Source organism: Arachis duranensis, chromosome 5 (genome assembly GCF_000817695.3).
Source record: "Arachis duranensis cultivar V14167 chromosome 5, aradu.V14167.gnm2.J7QH, whole genome shotgun sequence".
In the NCBI taxonomy this organism is placed as follows: domain Eukaryota; kingdom Viridiplantae; phylum Streptophyta; class Magnoliopsida; order Fabales; family Fabaceae; genus Arachis; species Arachis duranensis.
The window spans coordinates 45,255,186-45,277,036 of NC_029776.3; the positions used below are offsets into that span (position 1 = coordinate 45,255,186).

Consider the following 21,851-nt stretch of genomic DNA (forward strand, 5'->3'; position numbering starts at 1 on the left):
AAAACAATAGTAATTATATTGAAACTTGAGGTACAGCAGAGCTCCACACCCTTAATCTATGGTGTGTAGAAACTCCACCGTTGAAAATACATAAGTGAACGGTTCAGGCATGGACGAGAGGCCAGCCCCCTGAATGATCAAAAGACCGAATGGCCAAAACATGACTAATACAATAGTATATAGTCCTATTTATAATAAACTAGCCACTAGGGTTTACAAGAGTAAGTAATTGATGCATAAATTCACTTCCGGGGCCCACTTGGTGTATGTTTGGGCTGAGCTTGATCTATCCACAAGCTGAGACTTCTTTTGGAGTTGAACGCCAAGTTGTAACGTGTTTTGGGCGTTCAACTCCGGGTCGTGACGTGTTTCTGGCGTTTGACTCCAGACAGCAACATGGAACTGGCGTTGAGCGCCAGTTTACATCGTCAATTCTCGAATAAAGTATGGACTATTATATATTGCTGGAAAGCTCTGGATGTCTACTTTCCAACGCCGTAGAGAGCGCGTCATTTGGAGTTCTGTAGCTCCAGAAAATCTATTTCGAGTGCAGGGAGGTCAGATTCCAACAGCATCAGCAGTCCTTTGTCAGCCTCCTATCAGAGTTTTGCTTAAGTCCTTCAATTTCAGCCAGAAATTACCTGAAATCACAGAAAAACACACAAACTCATAGTAAAGTCCAAAAATGTGAATTTAACATAAAAACTAATGAAAACATCCCTAAAAGTAGCTTGAACTTACTAAAAACTACCTAAAAACGATGCCAAAAAGCGTATAAATTATCCGCTCATCAAAGAGGTCTTGCAAGCTCCACTCCCTTGTGTTCTTCTTTGAATTCTTCTACCTTTTTGCAAGCTTCCTCAATTTTAACCTCTTTCTCTTGGTAGCTTTCTTCTAATTCAATCTCTTCTTCATTGTTTACCAAGGGCATGGGAGGTTGTGCATCTTCCTCTTCTTCCATATGTGAGGGTGGAAAGTTCTCTAATTCACTAGAGTATAAACTACTTTGATTGGTACCCTCACTTTCTTTCATAGGATTTTGCATTATATCTCTTGGGAAGGAATTTGCTTGTTCCTCTTCCTGGTTCTTGATTATTGACTGCACATATTTCTCTACAATTTTAACACTTGTCTTTATATCATGTAGGCATTCTTTCATGAGGAGCTCAAGATTTGATGGTATTTGAGATGAATAGGAAGATGGTGGCTCTTGATATGGGTAGAAGGATGATGGTTCTTGATATGGATAGAAAAGAGGTGGTTCTTGGTACGAATATGGAGTTGGTGGTTCGTGGTATGAATATGGAGGTGGTGGCTCTTGATAGTTGGAACATGGAGCATTGAAGTTTCTTTGGTTTTGACATTGCCAACCAAAATTTGGATAGTTTCTCCATCCACCATAATATGAATCACTACTTGGGTGTGAGTAGTAACCCATGTGATCTCTCTCCATTATTTTTCCTTAGCACAAAACACCAAACAGAATTAAACGCACCATGTGGTAAACAAGAAAGCAAAGAAGACATAACAAAAAATTTTTTTGAAAATATTTATTTATTTATTTATTTATTTATTTATTTTTAGAGAAAAATTACTACGGAGACACCAAACTTAATTTCAAAAATTAAGAGGAAAGAGAAATTTTTTTTAAATAAAATAAATCAAAATAAATATATATTTTTTTTCGAATTTTTTTAATATATTTTTATTAAAATTAAAAATAAAACACCTAATCTAAGCAATCAAACAACTAATAGTTGTTAATCACAGTCAATCCCCGACAACGGCGCCAAAAACTTGGTGCGGTATTTTATAACCCACAAACTAACCGGTAAGTGCACCGGGTCGTACCAAGTAATACCTTACGTGAGTAAGGGTCGATCCCACGAGGATTGATGGACTAAACAACAATGGTTAAGTGATTGGCTTAGTTAGACAAATAAAAAAGAGTTTTAAGATATTCAAAAGGTTTAAATTCGAACTCAGAATATCAAAAGGATAGACAAATAAATAAATTGGGAATAAAATATGGAGAAAACAGTTAAGGCTTCAAAGTTATCTATTTTTCCGGATTAACTTTTCTTACTAGTTATTTTAATCATGTATGATTTAATTCATGACAAACTATATGTGACTAGACCCTAATTTGTTAGACCTTCCTAGTCTCCTCTAAAATTCATTAACTGCTAATTCCTTGGTCAATTAAAACCAATTAGAAGGTGATGATCAAATTCCAGTTTATATGCCACAAGAATCCTAATTATCCAAAAATAAGGGGATTATATGACACGTATCCCGTTAAATACAAACAATTAGAAATTCAGGATAATATATTTTCAAGTTGTTGTTCAAGTAAAGAGCTTTTCCAAGTTTTACAAGAACTCAAATAGAAAGAGGATTATACTTCCGTTCCACCCAAATTCATAAAATAAAGAACGAAAACAATTATTAAAATATAAATCAAAACATAAATTAAAATAGGAAAAGCAATCAAATCAATCCATACAAATAGACAGAGCTCCTAACCTTAAACAATGGAGGATTAGTTGCTCATGGAATGTAGAATGTAAATTTGTATAGAATTTCCTAATGGAATCCTCCTAATGGAATCTCTTTTATAGAAGATAGGTCTCTCCTTTTTATAACTAATCCTAATTAATTTAAAATCTAATATTTAAAATTAAGATGATATATTTTCCTATTTTAAAATCAAATTTGAATTTAAATTAGAATTAACTAACTACTCCGCGTCTTGTAACGTGGGAACCACTTGGCTTCACTGGATCCGCACCTAACTTGGGTGCTAAAATGGGGCCCAGAAATCACCCCTCAGCGTTTTCTGCGTTTTCTACACGTGGCGCATGTCACGCGTACACGTCTGTCACGCGTACACGTCGATGGTCTTTATTTCAAGTCACGCGGACGCGTCGCTGTGTAAATCTTCAAATCACGCATACGCGTCAGTCACGTGCACGCGTCGTCATGGATACCTCCAATTCACGTGCACGCGTCAGGCACGCGTGCGCGTCGCTCCTCGCAGCCATCTCCTTTGATTCTTGTGTTGCAGAAACTCCATCAAATCCAGCCGAATGCTACCTAAAATAAATAAAATTGCACAAAACTCAAAATAGCATCGATAGTGGCTAAAATATAATTAATTCTTAATTAAACTTAACAAATTTGATGCAAATTCACTAGGAAAAGATAGAAAAGATGCTCACGCAACACATCGCGCAACCCTTTCTCACAACCTCTCCTTCGGCACTCCCTCCGACAATGCTCCCTTCCATCTCCCTTCCATCTCAATGCTCTCTCTCGCAAACCCTCCGTCATGCTCACTTTCTCTCGCAAACCCTTAATCATCGCTCCTCCCTCCATGGCTCAATCGTCGCTCCTCCCTTAAATATCGCTGCCTTTCCAATAATTACCCTCACCCATAACCCTTTGTTTTTCCTTTTGCAATGATAAACCACTTTTTAGGGTTTATTTTGTATTAAACTGAGTGGATTTTATCAACTATTCTTATACTTATTCATATAAATTGCATGGTTTTATAAATCCTTCCGAATTCGTGCTATGATTAAAAACATGCTTCTTAGGTCTTAAAATTGCTAATTTTTAATTCTCTTTTATTACCATCGATGCTGTGATATATGCATTAAATGATTTCAAGTTTTCTAGGGCTGAAATGGCTTAGAGGATGGAAAAGAAGCATGCAAAAGTGGAAGGAACACAAGAACTTAAAGTTTTGGGAAGCTGGCATCGACACACATGCATGGATGACGCATATGTGTGACCAGTGCAGAAGGCAAGTGACGCATACGCATAGATGACGCGTACATGTGATGAGCGTTGATAACGAGAACTTTTTCCGGTTTGGAATCAATCAAAACAAGAATCAATTCGTTGGTAGCATAGTCCAAACCGACAATGAATTCTCTTAATCAAATGTTTAAAAATTCTAATTAACCGAGTGTATTTAGACTCCTGGGTCGTCTTCCCTAAGAGTTGCAATGAAATGTACATTTATTGGCTATGAGAGAGCATGGGGAATTGGAAAAGCAAGAGAGCAATAAATGTAAATAGCAATGAAGCAAATAAACATACAAGGAATATAAATGGCAAGGAATGAAACAAGCATGCAAAGAATTAAAGGAAAGCAAGTAAAAGCTATGAAAATGGAAATTAAATGCTTAAAAGGACTCTTGGTGATGATTTAGGAATTAAGGATTCCTATCCTAATCATGGACCACAAACATGGCAACTATGTGGAATTCATCCCAATTAGTCAATCCTACTTGAGAATTAGTCAAAAGGCCATAATTGATTCCAATCCCTAAGTCCTAAGTCAACACTAGTAGGTCACTTAGAGTCAAGGGAAACCAAACCAGTTAACAATCCTCACACAATGCGGAATGGACATCCACAACTCAATTCCACCCAAACACCCAATTTCTCAACCAAGAGTGTGAAAACTAAACATGCAAGAAATTAAACATCAAAGCATAAAAGTCAAACCAATTAAATGCAAGGAAAGGAAACTTCAAATGCAAGAAACCTCTTGGCATGGATTGAGGGCTAAGGCTACCTATCCTAGACATTGATCACAAACACATGATAATTATGAAGAGTTAATCCTACTTAGTCAACCTTACATCGAAGATAAGTCAAGTAGGCATAGTTGATTTCAATCCATAAGTCCTATGTCAGCACTAAGGGTCACATAGGGTCAATGAAAACCAAATCAACTAACTACTCTAATGTATCAAACAAGAATGGACATCAGTGACTCAAGGATCACCAAAGTCAATAATATTTCAAGCCAAGAGTGAAGAAAAACAATGTAAAAACTAAGCCAAGCATTTTATCAAACACTTGGTGTGCATGAAAATAAAATAACATTAAATTGCATTAAAAATGAAATCTAAAATACCAAAAGAAAGAAAATGGAAAAAAACAACTAAAGAAAGCAATAAATGACATGGAAACATAAATTTGCATTAATTAAAATTAAATTCAACAAAAGTATCCATAAACATAAAAGTGACAAAATATGGAAATAACAAGAGAAATGAAGAAGAACAAGATAGAAGAACATGGAAACATAAATGAAACTACACTAGAACAAGAATTAAAAGCTGAAATTAAAAGGAAATTAACAAATAAAACCCTAATTCTAGAGAGATGGGAGCTTCTCTCTCTAGAAACTAAGAGAAAACATCATAAAAGCTAAATCTAATTGCCCCCTCCCCCTTTCATTCCTCTCCACTTTGGCATTAAATAGCTTCAGAAATGGGTTGGATTGGGTTCTGCATGCCCAAAAATCACCCCTAGCAATTTGCCATTAATGACCTCACGCATATGCACGCGTGCGTACATACAGTTGCGCAGAATTCCCGTCGTGCGTACGCACGACACTTGGTGCGTACGCACCTTTGCAGCGGCTTCCAAACTCCATTTTCTTCATGATTTCTCCCCCTTTTAGATGCTCTTTCTTCACTTCTTCAACCCAAACTTGCCGTGAAAACCTGAAATCACTTAACAAATACATCAAGGCACCAAATGGGATTAAAGTGAATAAAAATTGACTAAATTAATCACAAAAGAGGATGTTTTCACTTTCAAGCACAATTTAGGAAGAAATCACAAAAGCATGCTATTTAGATGAATAAATGTGGGTTTATGTGACGAAATCCTCTCAAATCAACCAAAATATATCAAAAAATATGGACTCATCAATTCTCCACACTTAAACAATAGCATGTCCTCATGATAAACACAACCAAAGGAGATGAATGAAAGGGTAAACATTTTATATAATGCAACTACTTATATACATGTAACTATACTAAATGTTATCTACCTATATATATAATGTGGTTCCTATTGAGTTTGGCAAAAACAAACAAGAGAATCTCAATCCATCCATAGTAGAAACTTAGGGCCAAGACAAAGCAAATATAGCAATACGATCAATGTCCAAAGATTTGATTTGAAATTTTCACAAATTAACAAGTAACTTGCAAGAAGATACAAGATAAAGGATGAAATCATAGAATTAAGCAATTGAACCCCTCACCAGATGTATATCCACTCAATTCGTTCAGTGTTTAGGGCTTAATCACTCAATTCTCCTTTAATCATGCTTCTCCAAGATTTGCAAGTCGTCTAACAATCAACTAATATTTGATGCATGAATGCAAATATCATGAGGACTTTTGTGGGTTGTAATGGGGTTAGGGTAAAGGTAGGATTAATATGGTTGAGTGGACTAGTGGATTGGATCTTTGATTAGTTCAAGTATCCCACCTAATCCTATATCATCCTACATGCATAACAAAGCAACCTAACTACTCATTTATCCCTTCATCACATTCACTCATGCATTTTTTTCTTTCCAATTCAACTACATATGCATCCCTTATTTACATTCTTATTATCATCTCTCTCTCTCTCTCTCTCTCTCTCTCTCTCTCTCTCTTTTACCCATTTCTCCAAATATTCTCAACGAACACCCAAAGCACTAACTACCAATGTTTCCCACAAATTCCTCCCACACTTGATTAATACACACACTCAAACCAAAGCTAATCAAAGATACAATTCAAGGACATAATGGTTTTTCACTTAGGGTGAATGATGTGCTTAAAATGAGAACAAAGGGGAATTAAAGGCTCAAAAAGTGGTTTGCAAAGGTAGATGTAAGGGTTGGCCATATGGGTTAGTGAGTTCATTTTCAAAAATGGCCTCAATCATACTAAATTCAATTCAAAGCATCAAATATAGGACATATAGACTAAAGCAAATCTAAAATTACAATCATAAAAGGAGTATAACACACAAGAGCAAAATTTGTGATTGAAAATGTGCAACCACACAATTAAAGCTCAAATCTCACTTGGTATTTGTTCAAGCTCTTTTCTATGTTCCATAAAAAGATACTTCAAGCAAGTTCAAAAACAATTTTTCAAATCCAATCAATGGAATGCCCAAAAAGAAATTTTTTGAAAATTCTTTGTTATTTTAACCAAAATTATTTACTCTACCATGCAACATACAAATATAACTACAATAAAACTATAACAAGTTAAGATATATACACAAGCAAACCAAGCAAAATGCAACGCAATACTAAACAAATATTCACAAAAATATAGCTATCGAAAACTAGAAAATATTGCAAAGTGTTGAGAAAAAGAAATTTTACGCCCCAAAAATTGCGAATCCTCCCCCACACTCAAATGTTGCACGGTCTTCCGTGCCTGCACTCAATCCAAAGGTGAAGAGATGTGAGGCTCCACCTTCAACTGGTGGACACCGGGGCTCCAGGTTGCTGTATAAAACAAGGATTGAGGAAAAGTAAGATGTGTGGCATGATAAAAGGCAATGTGTGTATTCTAAATGTGCATGGTTTAGAACACAACACCTTGATTGGGTAAAACAATAACCACAAAAGCAAAAGAAAAAGCATGTTCCTCAATTAAAAAGCCTAGGGTGCACGTAAAGAATAAGCAAAACTTAAGGCACAAGCAACCTTAAGTAATCACAACTAAAGTGAATTGAGTATTTGAGATATTGGATATTGAAATTGTGCAAATGAAAGCGTAAAATTAATAGAAAATGGCACAATTAACAATAACCAATTCAATGATAAAAAGAGACTACTTATTCATTCTTAGGAATAATGAAATAATCACATGTATAAGGTGCTTGTTACAAAAAGTGACAAGTCCTGATAAGAATCAAGTCAAATCAACAAAAAAAATGCAAAGCATTAACAAGGAACAAATACCTTGTTATGTGATTATATTCACTAAAAACCATGATGAATAAATAGTTCAACTCAATTCACTAAATTTATTATGCACTTATAAGAATTTCACCTAATATGCAACATGTAAATGTACAAATCCAATTAGGTGTTAGTAATTTAAGGCAAAGTATAAGTGCATTGATGAAATTCAATCAAGAAGCAACCCAATTTAAGCAAACACTTGCAACTTATTTAATTAACAAACAACTAAATAATTACTAAATTAGAAATGAAATGCAAACAAAACAAAGTAAAGCAAGTAGAGAGGAGGGTAAAAGCAAGAGAAGCGAGGGGTGGGAGAGAGAAGAGAAGAAAAGAAGCATAGAGGTGAGAAAATAGGGGCTTGCGCACGTACAGGCATATGTGCGTCTACACACTAGGTGGAAAAGGGGAAGGTGTGCGCTCGCAAACTCTATGTCAGTGCTCCTGGCAGAAGAGGGATTAAGAAGTGTGCGTGCGCACGCACAGAGGGTAAAGAATTGTAGGGTGAGCAGACGCACAAGTGTGTGCGAGTGCTCTGAACAGAGAGGGGATTAAGAGGTGTGTGTAGCACCATGGTGTGCACACACACAGAACACTTCTCTCTTTTTTTCTTTTTTTTAAGAAAAAATGAAGTGTCAAAATTGCCAGCTATCTCGCCGTTTGTACGTACGTACACAGGTCTGTGCGCATGCACAAGACGCAAAAGGAGAAGGATGCGGACGCACAAGGTGTGCAAAGGCTCTCAACAGAAGGGGTGTAACCTGGTGTGCGCACGCACAGGTGGGTGCGCGTGCACAGAATGCAAAAATTGGGGTTGTGTGCGTACGCACAGGTGTGTGCGCACGCACATGCTCTGTTTTTCAAAAAAACATTTAGTGCTCTAAGGCAACAAGCATGACTTCCAAAATAGCATTTTCAACCCCAAGACTTATTCTACCCTAGAACTACAAGATCAACACAAAAATTCTACCAAACTAAGCTAACTAAAAGAAGAAAAAAATTCAACAAACAAGTGCTCAAAGAGAGGGAGGGTTAGAAAGATATTACCAAGCACTTTTATTTAATGTCTTTAAGTTAGACAATTGGGAGAGCCTTTGCTATGGTGGCTTGTGCTTGACTTCCCTACCAATGCTAGAATGTCCAATGTCCTCCGGGATACCAATTCTAACCATCAACAAAAACAAAAGAGAACCACAGAGCAAGCTATTCACATATTAACATATATACAATAGCCAACAACAACACCATTGCAACTCCCCGGCAACGGCGCCAAATTTGATAACGAGAACTTTTGCCGGTTTAAAATCAATCAAAACAAGAATCAATTCGTTGGTAGCATAGTCCAAACCAACAATAAATTCTCTTAATTAAATGTTTACAAATTCTAATTAACCGAGAATATTTAGACTCCCGGGTCGTCTTCCCTAGGAGTTGCAATGAAATGTACATTTATTGGTTATGAAAGAGCATGGAGAATTGGAAAAGCAAGGGAGCAAAAAATGTAAATAGCAATGAAGCAAATAAACATGTAAGGAATGTAAATGGCAAGGAATGAAACAAGCATGTAAAGAATTAAAGGAAAGCAAGTAAAAGCAATGAAAATGAAAATTAAGTGCTTAAAAGGACTCTTGGTGATGATTGGGAAATTAAAGATTCTTATCCTAATCATTGACCACAAACATGACAATTGTGTGGAATTAATCCCAATTAGTCAATCCTACTTGAGAATTAGTCAAAAGGGCATAATTGATTCCAATCCCTAAGTCCTAAGTCAACACTAGTGGGTCAGTTAGAGTCAAGGAAAACCAAACCAATTAACAATCCTCACACAATACGGAATGGACATCCACAACTCAATTCCACCCAAACACCCAATTTCTCAACCAAGAGTGTGAAAACTAAACATACAAGAAATTAAACATCAAAGCAATAAAAGTCAAACCAATTAAATGCAAGGAAAGGAAACTTCAAATGCAAGAAACCTCTTGGCATGGATTGAGGGCTAAGGCTACCTATCCTAAATATTGATCACAAACACATGATAATTATGAAGAGTTAATCCTACTTTGTCAACCTTACATCGAAGATAAGTCAAGTAGGCATAGTTGATTTCAATCCATAAGTCCTATGTCAACACTAAAGGTCACATAGAGTCAATGGAAACCAAATCAACTAACTACTCTAATGTATCAAAAAAGAATGGACATCAATGACTCAAGGATCACCAAAGTCAATAATTTTAAGCCAAGAGTGAAGAAAAACTACGTAAAAAATAAGCTAAGCATTTTATCAAACACTTGGTGTGCATGAAAATAAAATAACATTAAATTGCATTAAAAATAAAATCTAAAATACCAAAAGTAAGAAAATGGAAATAACAACTAAAGAAAGCAATAAATGACATGGAAACATAAATTTGCATTAATTAAAATTAAATTCAACAAAAGTATCCATAAACATAAAGTGACAAAATAAGAAAATAATAAGAGAAATGAAGAAGAACAAGATAGAAGAACATGAAAACATAAATGAAACTACACTAGAACAAGAATTAAAAGCTGAAATTAAAATGAAATTAACAAATAAAACCCTAATTCTAGAGAGATGGGGGAGCTTCTCTCTCTAGAAACTAAGAGAAAACATCATAAAAGCTAAACCTAATTGCCCCCTCCCCCTTCATTCCTCTCCACTTTGGCCTTAAATAGCTTCAGAAATGGGTTGGATTGGGTTCTGGAGGCCCAAAAATCGCCCCCAGCAATTTGCCATTAATGACCTCACGCATATGCACGCGTGCGTATGCACGATCTACTGTGCGTACGCACAGTTGCGCAGAATTCCCATCGTGCGTACGCACGACACTTGGTGCGTACGCATCCTTGGACGAAGTCACCTGCGTGCGTACGCACTTTTGCAGCAGCTTCCAAACTCCATTTTCTTCATGATTTCTCCCCTTTTAGATGCTCTTTCTTCACTTCTTCAACCCAAACTTCCCTTGAAAACCTGAAATCACTTAACAAATACATCAAGGCACCAAATAGGATTAAAGTGAATAAAAATTGACTAAATTAAGTACAAAAGAACATGTTTTCACTTTCAAGCACAATTTAGGAAGAAATCTCAAAAGCATGCTATTTAGATGAATAAATGTGGGTTTATGTGATGAAATCCACTCAAATCAAACCAAAATATATCAGAAAATATGGACTCATCAAGCGTCACGTGCCTCGGTTACGAGAAAACGCTGGGGTGATTTTTTGGCTGTTTTTGGCCCAGTTTCAAGTCCAAAAATGAAGATTAGAGACAACAGAGTGGGACGAATCAGGGGATCATTCAATCACTTTTCATTCATTCACACTTTAGGTTTCAGATGTAGCTTTCTAGAGAGAGAGGCTCTTTCCTCTCTCTAGGTTTTAGGGTTTTTAGTCTTATTTCTTCTTAGATTCAGATTTTCACCTTGCTTTAATTTAGTTTTCCTTTATTCTTATTTGTTCTAGCATCTTACTTTTTTTAGTTTATTTGTTATTGCTTCCGTTTGTTTACTTCATTATTGATGCACTCTTGCTTCCTTTAATTTAGATTAATGCAATTTATATTTTTATGTTATTGTTCTTTCTTTAATTATTGGTTATTGTTGTCTTGCAATTGGGTATCTTAGATTTTATCATCTCTTATTAATTCTCTATGCTTTTTTTTTGTTCCTTCCAAGTGTTTGATAAAATATTTAGGTGAATTTTAAATTAGATTTTTATGTTCTTGACTTGGATTAATTAATTAGAAACTCTTGAATTGTCAAAGTTTATTGTTGAATGGTAATTAAAGATTGCCGGTTAGCTTGAACTTCACTAAATCTAGTCTCTCACTATGGGTTGACTAGGACTTGTGAACTCAAGTTGATTGTATGCACTTGATCTTCCTCCACTGGTTAGAGGTTAACTAAGTAAAGGCAATTTACATTTACCATCACAATTGACAATGATAACGAAGATAGGACATCTAATTCTCAATCCTTGGTAAGAGTTTTTTTAGTTATTAGTTTATTTTTCTCATAACCAATAATAAACTACACTTCCTTACAATTCCTTGAGAGACGACCCAAAGTTTAAAGACTTCTCTGAAATCACTTAACGCACATATCACGGTATTGATGGTAATAAAAGAGGATTAAAAATTAGCAATTTTAAGGCTTAAGAAACATGTTTTAAATCATAGCACAAATTCAAAAAGATTTATAAAACCATACAATTTATATGAATAAGAATAGTTGATAAAATCTCCTCAATTCAATACAAAATAAACCGTAAAATAATGGTTTATTATGCATTCCCTTCACGCCGCCAGTCTCCGTTATCCTTCCTCCACGTCGTGTTCCTGGTCATCGATCTCTGCCTCCTTCGCGTGTCTCGTCATAATTGCAAAATTGATTTGTCTATCTTTTGTTCATAGCAAGAGTTAAGGAACTTTCATAATTCTTTCCTGGACCTTGTGTTTGGTTCAATTAAATTATTTTGCCTTAGATATTAACTCTTGATCTAATTGTACTTGATTATCTTGTTTATCTATGCTTTACTTCGCCTGGAGTAGCTATATTCTCTTGTTTCACTCTGGTGGTATCTCCAATTCAGAAAGCATCTTTAATTGAAAAATCACGCCAAAAACCTCAGGAAAGGATTAAGACTCTGACAAATGTAAGCTTTATTTCTAGTGATATCATGATATGTTGTTCCTTTGCTGTTTATATATATATATATAGAAGAGTTGTTTTATTCGTATTGATAACATATGTATGGTCATTACGATTTCTTGTAGGCTGTAGGAAATAATTCCTATGATCATGACCCTGTACTTGCTGCATGTGGAATTTATGTTGAGAAGACTCGTGTTCTTGAGCCACCAAAGGTAAACATTGATTTCTGTCATATTTAATATTTTTTATGTGCACTACGGAGTTAGCAAGTAACAGAAAAAAGAGAAAGTGGTTTAACTAAGCTGGTTTCATCAGATTAGTTTAATTCAAAAAACTAATTCACTCCTATGTCCGAATAAAATTTTCTGACAGTTGAAGGTTGGAAAGAATGATGATTGCTTCCCCAATAAGGGAAGGTAGAATTTCAGTAAAAAGGTGTTTCATTATCCTTTCAACTCAAAAATAAATTGTTCCCTGTTTTTCAAATTTTATTTAATATTTGATTAGATATTTTCATAATTCATAATGCTCCCTTTCCTCTTGTCAGACACTTCTACAACCATCACACATTGATTACTGGGCTGTTGTCAACTTTTCTGCACGTTGTGAAATGATAATGGTATTATCAGGTTCAACTAAATATGTTAACGGGCTACCATGATTTTTTTGTGGTTAATAAGGAAAAATGCTCACATGTACTCTGCTGAGTTTCACTCCATTTTATAGCCCTTCTAATTTAGATGAAAGTGCAGTGCCTATAAAATATTTGAAACTTGCAAATAGGTTAACAATTACGACAACCAAGTCTTATGCTACTAGGTTGGCTTGGCCAGTTAGTTCAAATGACATTACAGTTCCTGGGTTTGTGGTCAAACTATTAAATCTAAATCAAACTGGCAAACAGATCACATATATAATTAGATGACAATACTTGTTTCACTGATTTGTACTTGTTCAATGATATGCATGCTTCCTCACTTTAAATTTAATATCTTTTCAAAGTATTTGATTTTTTTAAAATTATAAATAAATTAAAGAAAAAGGAAATAAAAGTTAGTGTAAAAAATAACAGGAACACATGAAACAGCCAGAGTATTAATTTTGAAATGAGGATAAAAGTTAGTGCAAAAAATAACATGAACACATGAAATAGCCAGAGTATTCATTTTGAAATGAGATGTATGATAAACTAGTTTTATTGAAAATGAGATGTATTTCTGATACTGAGTTTTGGGAAGTTAATTTGTCTCTCCTGATTTGAAGTTCACAAGTTACTTTGGAATGAGATAAAGTTCAAGGAGAGTTTGTGCATGTTCCTTATTTATTCTTATATTGTATTTCCACACTTTCATAGTTTCATATATTTTAATGATCATATCTCAATTCTTAACTTCGGTTCCAAGATATCAACTGTGAAATGGTCTATGTCTATTTCACTGCCCTTGTGACAACAGTGAAGTTTATTTTTGGTGTACCCACTAATAGTGAATTACTAATCCGATATGACCAATAGCAGTGAATTACTAATAAGATTATATTATGATTTTTCCTTGCAGAGAATTTTTCTAGATTTCTACGAATCAAGTGATAAATGTAAACCATCTCAAGTTATTGTCTTCAAGTTCCATTTGATCACTTTTACATTCAATTTACATCCAATAATATATGGTCTTCAGGTGAACTAAGTTGTTTGTAAGCCTATAGTAATAAGCTGAAAGGTGCTAGTAGTGCTTACTACAATATGATATCTAAATAGTACAATTTGTTCTGGTATTGGATGGGTGGTTTATAAAGTTTAAATTATATGGATAAGGAGTCCGGACTCACTTAGGTGCCTTAATTTCCATAAGTGCATGCTTTTTGGTTCATTTAATTCTAACCTATGGTTATATGTTCAAGGATGGAGTTAGTGAATCACAATTTAATCAGGTTTTAAATGTTGAGCTTAACCAGATAAAGAAGGTTACTCTGCAAGCCATTCATTGTTCTGTTTGATTATCTGATTTGTTGCTTATATCTTGTACTTGCACACTGTTCATAGTGCATCTTTGGGTTCACTTATTTTGTTCTTGCCAAATAATTCTAAAGGCTCTCTGAAGAACTTTTCTAGAAAACAAATTTCAAAGCAAAAAAATTTAGTAATTTATTATCTGATTTGTTACGAACTCCTGAGGTTTACCAGAAATTTTTGAGGTGTCTACATGGCTACAGCAAGAAAATATCGATTGGTTTGCTTGTTTTTGCCATTGCATTGTTTTCTCCTTGCTTTGATGTTTTGATTGTAATATGGTAATATTTGTCTGGACACTCATCGCTTGCCTCTTGTGGCTTGTGAATTTTTGCAAGTATAAAAAAAAAGTGTAGGAAAATTTAAGATTTTATATAATTTTTTTTTTCATGGTTTAAATTAGTCTGTCAAACTACGATTTAGAATTATATGCCAATTCTGCAATGTTTTATTAGGAAGATTCATAAAAAAGTGTAGCCATAAAAAGAGTAACCATATTGTACGGCAAAACCAAAGGCCATGCTTAAAAAATGTGGCCATAGCCAAAAATCTTGGCATGCTTCAAAAGTGTACCGGTATCTTCACCTATTGGCATGCTTTCGAAACGTAACCAAACAATGAGCATGTTTCTAAAAGTGTCGTTGTATGTCCACTTTTTGGCACGCTTTAAAAACGTAGTTATAGGATTACATACAAAAAAGCGTGGCAAGAAATTAAACGTGCTAATAAATTGACAAAAACATGGTAATAGAACAACCGACACGTTTTCAGATGTGATCTTTTCAAAAATATGTTGATAGCTCAAAAAACATAGCAATAAGCTGTTCGTTACGCTTTTTTCCATTTTTTGGCATACTTTAAAAGCATGACAGTAGGCTATTTTTCTTGTAGTGTGTCCTGTGAATCTATCTTCCTTTGCCAAGCACTGCAAAAGATGATTTAACTTCAAATACCAGAAGTTGATCCAACATCAACGTTGTACACGCTATGGATGAATATAAGACGCTCTCCTCTGTCAATATCAAAAATGCTAATAAATAAAATGAATATTTAAGTCAAAAGCCAAATAATTCCATGCTTTGCTTCCCTACATGGTTAATGAAGACAATTTTGAGGTGTATAAATAAAAAGTTATTAATTCATTTCAACCTCACACTACAATAGATAGTAAAACTTTTTCCTCACTCAATTGTAGCTAGATTATATTTAATGCCACCATAAATCCAAATGAAAATGTAAGACGTTTAATTTGACAATAAATAGATTAAATTCTCAAAGTGGTTTTCAGATTCATAATTTTCACCATTTCAGTCTCTTAAATTCAAAATTATCTATATTGGTTTTCGAGATTCAATTTTGGGCACTATGTTGGTCTCTGGACTCTTTCTAGTACTAAATCAACAAACTAAACGCTGAATTAGCTCTGACTTGCTATGCTGGACATATGGCTAAACAGCGTCGTTTCGTTTTGACACTTAAACAAGGCAAAAACGAGAAAAGGAAGAAGAGTTTATATGATATGCAAATCATTATATCTCCCTTCATACAATTTTTTTTGCTTTATTTAAGAGCTAAATCGAAAAGACGCTATTTAATCATGTGTCTAGCATTGCAAGTCAGAACTAGCTCATTTATTCAATGTTGGAAAGCGTCCAGGACCCAATATGGTGCCTGAAATTGGATCTCGAGGACCAGTATAGTGAATTTTGAATCTGATGACTAAAATGATTAAAGTCGCGAATCTGAGGAACCACTATGGAAATTTAGTCCAATAAATATGTAAGGCGGCAAAGTTACCGTAGGCAAATTTTAATACTGGAAATCAATTTTTTTTCAACTAATATCAGTCAAGTTTTTTTTAAATTATCTTGTTTACTTTAAATTTTAAACCCTAATCATAAACTTTAACCCTAAATTATAAATTATAATCCTTATTTTAAATTCTTCATAACAATGAGAATTTTTAGAATCTATCTATTTATATCTTATAAAAGTTAATACTAAAGTCATTTTACATTCAAGTGATGATACATAGATTACTTATAATTTTGTCAGGTAAACATATTATAATAGATGTCATTCTATTATGAAACCAAGCATATATATCTTCCTTTCAATCTTAATGTTACTTCTTGTAACGGTTTTTACAATAATTAATAAGATGACCTATACTACTAAAATCTCTTCTTAACAATATTAATGTCCTCTTAACTATTCAATTCATATTTTATAACAGTTTTCGCAATAATTAACAAAATGAATCCAACAACTAAAATCTTTTTTTAGTAATATTAATTGTTTTCTAAATTATTTAATTCATACTTTTTAAAACATATAGTTTACATGGATATAGACACTAGAGGCAATATTTGAAGTCATAATAATAATGACAAATATTAAAAAATATTGGAGCCTCTCAAGAAAGTGGTGGTAAAGAAGACGAATTACAAAATCAACAATTTAAAGCATTGCATCTTATAAGATACTTTAATTAAGAGAATGAAAAAAATTTATATAAAATTACTAGCAAATATACTTAAAAAATAATTCACATTTAAAAAAATCATTAAAAGTAGTAATCGCTAACTTAAACAGCTAACTTTTGAACTAAGTCAAGTAGTCAACCAATGTTATTTTATTTTATTTTATTTTAATATGTATATTTTAATTCTATCTAATGAAAATGCAATCTATTTATATTTATCAAAATAGTTGATAATATAGATATATGAAGTTTTAATTTTTGAAATAGAAAATAATAAAGATACAATGATACTATGTGCACACAAAAAACAGTTACTTGATAAAATACATATTAAAATATAAAATACACATTAAGAATAAAAAACACAAATATTTATTCGCAAATATATAATGGCTATAGCATTTTTAGTAAAGATAATCTTTAATATTATATAAATAACAAGTCTTAAAATTTTTATAAATTTATAATGTATATTTTTATGTGATTAAATTTTCATTATTTCACAAAATATTTTTCTATTCATATTTATAAATATGTATTTAAGATTATTTTATAATATTTATTAATCGTTGCTATCATTTATTTGAGTCTGCACAATCGAAAGGGTCTTATTCTAGTTTAAAAATAAAAGTTGGATAATGTTGACTAAGTTAATTCTTATTCAGTTATACGTTCTCCAGAAGTTACGTCTAGTGAGTAATAGATAGGAAGAGGTTCTTCATTGTTCATTAATAAAATAAAATAAGCGAAAATTCAATTGATAAAATTCATAGAAGACATAAAAGGAGAACTACTCACGTTTTCTTAGCTTCTTTGTATGTATGGCTTGATGCTACAGCCATAAGTTGTCCGTCGTGATTGTATGACAAGGACGCAACACTATTTGGATATTTAAGCAACTGAAATTGAGAAAAAACTGTATTATAGGAAGAAAAAGCTACTGAACTTATTACAATCCTGTAATATTAATATTTATTAGATACAAATGCAAAACATAATTGGGCAAATACCTCAATTAGTCTTTTTCTATTTTTAGCATCCCATATGGTAACATAACCCTCATTATCACCTGTGACAAAAGCACCTGTGATCCTAAAACAGAAGTTAAATTAATAAAAGTTATTAGCTTCCTAATCCAAAATAGCAACTTATACGCAAGAAGGCACATACATGGGACTGAATGCAATGTCATTCACTGGTGTTAAATGATGCTTTCCTTGCTTTGATTTTGGATGACACCGAAAAATATATCTGTGAGAGTGCGATATAGCATTGTATTAGAACATGGCTATGAAATTCTACTTTTAAACCGTAAATAAGTAAATAACTGAGATACATTAGGACATTTGGTAAACGGGTAAGAGATTTTTCAAACAGTTGAGAAACAAGATGAAAGGTAGCCGAAATTGGAAACGTAAAAACTGAAGTTGCAAATGTGTTTAAGCATTTCACTGACATACATTCGAAAATCAACTCTAGAAAATTTGTAATCAGAAAAATACAACAATCAAACTAGATGAATTATATTAAATAACTGCAGTCTCTCATTCAACATTGAATTTATCCTGAGTATAATTTCGACAAATCTGTGATAGTAAACTGGAGGAAAGTAGTACAAATTACGGGAACTAAACTATAATAATAAAATATCTGGAGTGATTGCAAACAACACAGTTCATTAGTTTTTCAACTAGTGAGCAAGCTCTTTTGTTATGTACAAGAATGGAAAAAAAGGTACAAAAGCAAAGTAAAACATATGTATCTGTTTTTGTTTTTTTCCTCTTTGTAGAATTTTGTTAGATATTATTTTATTTTTTAAGATTTGGACAAAAATTAATCTATGAATAATGTCAGCATCAATAACTGACCCATTGTCATTTGAACCAGATGAATCTGAAATCTGCAATGCTACACGTCCATCTACTGATCCAGCTGCAAATCCTGCAATAATAATCAGACTTCAAAGTTGCCTCCGTGAACTATGATCTATGCTTGGTTCTTTCCATAACTTTTTAGAGTGCATTAAACCAGTCAATGCAACAAGGTTTATGTTGACAAGATAAACTCAGATAGAGCTCATCAAAAAAGAAATAAATCATAGATTTCATAGTTCATACCTTCTGCATAAGGAATTGAACTGACACATCTTAAATGTGTACCACTGAATGGTTCCTTTGAAGGAACTGCCGCGTCAAATTTACGTAAATCGAAAACTTGCACTGATGCTTCAATGCCTACTGTAAGACTAAACCCCAAGACAGACATGGAGTCAATTTCTGCAGCTACACTTCTCAAGCACGAAACAGCCTTCTCCATACGGATGTCCCACAGCAGTAACTTTTTATCAAAACCACCTGTGATCAACTGACCTACAATAATGAAGGCCACTAACAATATGAACTTCACCGTAGACCTAGCATATGATGAAGCTTATGACCATCACAAGTATGTATAGTTGTTCATAATTACAATTGAAAAAACAAAGTTAGCATACAATACATTTATGATACTGCAACTGGGAACATGTTTTTAAGTAAAAGCAAGTATTAAATTGATGTTTTATGTTATCTCTAAATATTGTAAAAGCATTTTGGACCTTCTTCGTAACCAATAGTTTATTGAGCTCTACGTATGAATATCTACTCAACTGTTCAGAAACAGTCAAAAGCTTATTGTTGTAAGTTTGTTGTATAAGATAAATGAACATTTAATTTGCTATACAACCTGTCTCAGAGGTTTTCAGTAACATGTATGAATTATTCGTATTCATTCATATATGCTTAAACATGAGAGCAACAGTATCAACATGAAGGATTATAAATTAGTTGTCGATATGCCCAACATTATCAATAAATGAAAAATTAAAAGGTGAAGATTACAACTATAAAAGGGCATCAAAGATTGGGTCAATAGCTTACATGTTTCACTGGAATATCCAATGCACGTTGCTATATCATCATGACCACCGATTGTATCAATAATTCCTGAATCCAGATCATACCTATAAAGTTTAGCCCAAAAGGAGTCAAACAAAACATGCTAAAGAAATAATATAAAGCCAAACACATCCACTGCAAAACAAGTCAAGCCATTAAGCCTTTTTCTTAAGGCTAACATGGATGCTAGAAAACCACAACATGATGGAATATACAACAGATCACATGCTTCATTGCTTATTAACCAAAGTCAATAAAGAATTTTAACAGTTCACAATTCAAATTCAGAGCACCCCGTTTCCCATTTCTCCCTCATTCTTACACATTCATCCAACATCTTTAACTGTATTTATATTTTCAACCTTCCACAGCAAAACGAAGGTATGAAAAATCTATCAAACAAACCATCACATTCCCTAGGGCATTTATTCAATGTACCTGCTCTATCACTATCAGCATAATCCAGCATGCCATTCACAATTTCACTTTAAGTCAAACAGTGAACCTTCGATCTTGCAAACTGACTTGTTGCTCAATCAAGTATACGTGGTACTAAATTTTTGAAGACTCAAGTTGTTTCTTAAACAATTATGTCAGGAATGTGATCCACTATTTGCGTGTTTGGATTACCAGTTTGATGCACCCATAATCAATTATGGTGTGGACCAAAATTCCATAATTGATTATGAAGCCAAAATTAATTATAGCAGAAGTGAAAATCTCAGATTCAATTATTTATCATGGATAGTTAAAATCATTTAGTGAAAAAAAAAACCAACAAAACAAAATATATCAAACATAGATCATTTTAGTTCAAAATCAATTCTGACATAATCAATACACACACTAGAACTCCAAATAGCTTAATAAAGGAAACTTGCTGATACAGCAAATTGCGTCAACTAACTAACTAACTATAGCAACTAAGTGATTCCGAAAACCACATGCCGGGATCCTGGAATACTTCAAAGTTTAAACAAGTATACACTATACATCATGAGACCTAAGTTCTCTTTGAATTAAACAATAAATATTAAGGGTTTGTTTGAACGCCATTTTCGAAAAAAATCTTATTTAAATAATATTTTTTTAAAAGATCATTTACAAAAGTAAAAGTAATTTTTTATTTAGATATCTCATGTAAAAAGATATTTTTATCTATCAATTATGTTTGAGTAAAATAAGATAAAAATATTTTTTTGTTTATTTATTATGTGAAAAAAATATTTTTTAAAAGAAAAAATCTTGAAAAAAATGTAAATTATAACTTCTAAAAAAAGATATTTTTTTATTTTTCTAGTACTTTTATTTTTACTATTAGAAATTTGTCAAACACACTTAAAATATAAAAAAAAAAAAAAAGATATTTTTACATTGAAAAATTTTTTTTTATCAATTTCACAGCGCTCAAACAAACACTACGAGATATTTAATTAAATAAAAAATAGGACCTTCGAATTAAGCCATCGGAGGCGGCGGAGAAAGCAACGGCTTCGTCATGGAAGTAACAATCGAGGAGGGGAGCTTCGGAAGGAGCTTCAAGTCTGAGCAATGAAGCGTCCACGTCGTACAACCGAAGACTCTGCAATTTCACCACTCAATAAGCAACTAAAGTAACTTTCTCAAAAGAAGAGAGAGAGAGAGATGAGAATTACGGAGTCCCAAGAAGAGATGAGGAGGTTGTTGGAGTGGGGAGCGAATCGGACTCTGGAGATGGCGTCTCTCGTTGGTGCTTCCAACTTCAACAGCAACGAGTCACTGTTATCTCCCTTCATTTTCAATTTCGGCGCATGAGAGAACAAGGGGATGTGGTGTTCTGGGATGTGACAATGGTGACCTTTCAAATTCATGAAACTGGATTATCGGAGTGAATAAATGCTCCCGCCCACGAAACAAATCAAACTACTTATATTACATTTTTAAAGTAAACATGCAAAGATTTG

General features: G+C 33.4%; 1 protein-coding gene and 1 long non-coding RNA gene across 5 annotated transcripts; one reads left to right on the forward strand and one right to left on the reverse strand.

Moving 5' to 3' along the window:
• Positions 1–12,109: 12,109 nt before the first annotated feature.
• LOC107489257 (uncharacterized) lies at positions 12,110–14,476 on the forward strand. Of its 3 annotated transcripts, none has more exons than XR_008009484.1 (5): positions 12,110–12,243; positions 12,377–12,480; positions 12,602–12,691; positions 12,852–12,914; positions 13,027–13,399. It is a non-coding gene; the product is annotated as an uncharacterized LOC107489257 (long non-coding RNA). The 3 variants fall into 3 exon arrangements; XR_001592141.3 differs by adding an exon at positions 14,036–14,476 and having other exon boundaries at positions 12,139–12,480; positions 13,027–13,098; XR_002375663.2 differs by having other exon boundaries at positions 12,139–12,480.
• A 628-nt stretch (positions 14,477–15,104) lies between these two features.
• Positions 15,105–21,825, reverse strand: LOC107489268 (mitotic checkpoint protein BUB3.3). Of its 2 annotated transcripts, none has more exons than XM_052262012.1 (9): positions 21,564–21,825; positions 21,360–21,490; positions 19,891–19,973; positions 19,090–19,341; positions 18,841–18,904; positions 18,143–18,223; positions 17,983–18,064; positions 17,771–17,871; positions 15,105–15,499 (listed from the first exon to the last, which is right to left on the reverse strand). In XM_052262012.1, the coding sequence occupies exons 1-9, from the start codon at positions 21,756–21,758 to the stop codon at positions 15,433–15,435; spliced, it is 1,056 nt and encodes a 351-aa protein (XP_052117972.1). In that variant the 5' UTR covers positions 21,759–21,825; the 3' UTR covers positions 15,105–15,432. The 2 variants fall into 2 exon arrangements, with proteins under 2 accessions (XP_052117972.1, XP_015965510.1); XM_016110024.3 differs by having other exon boundaries at positions 18,841–18,913; positions 21,564–21,807.
• Between the last annotated feature and the right edge of the window lie 26 nt (positions 21,826–21,851).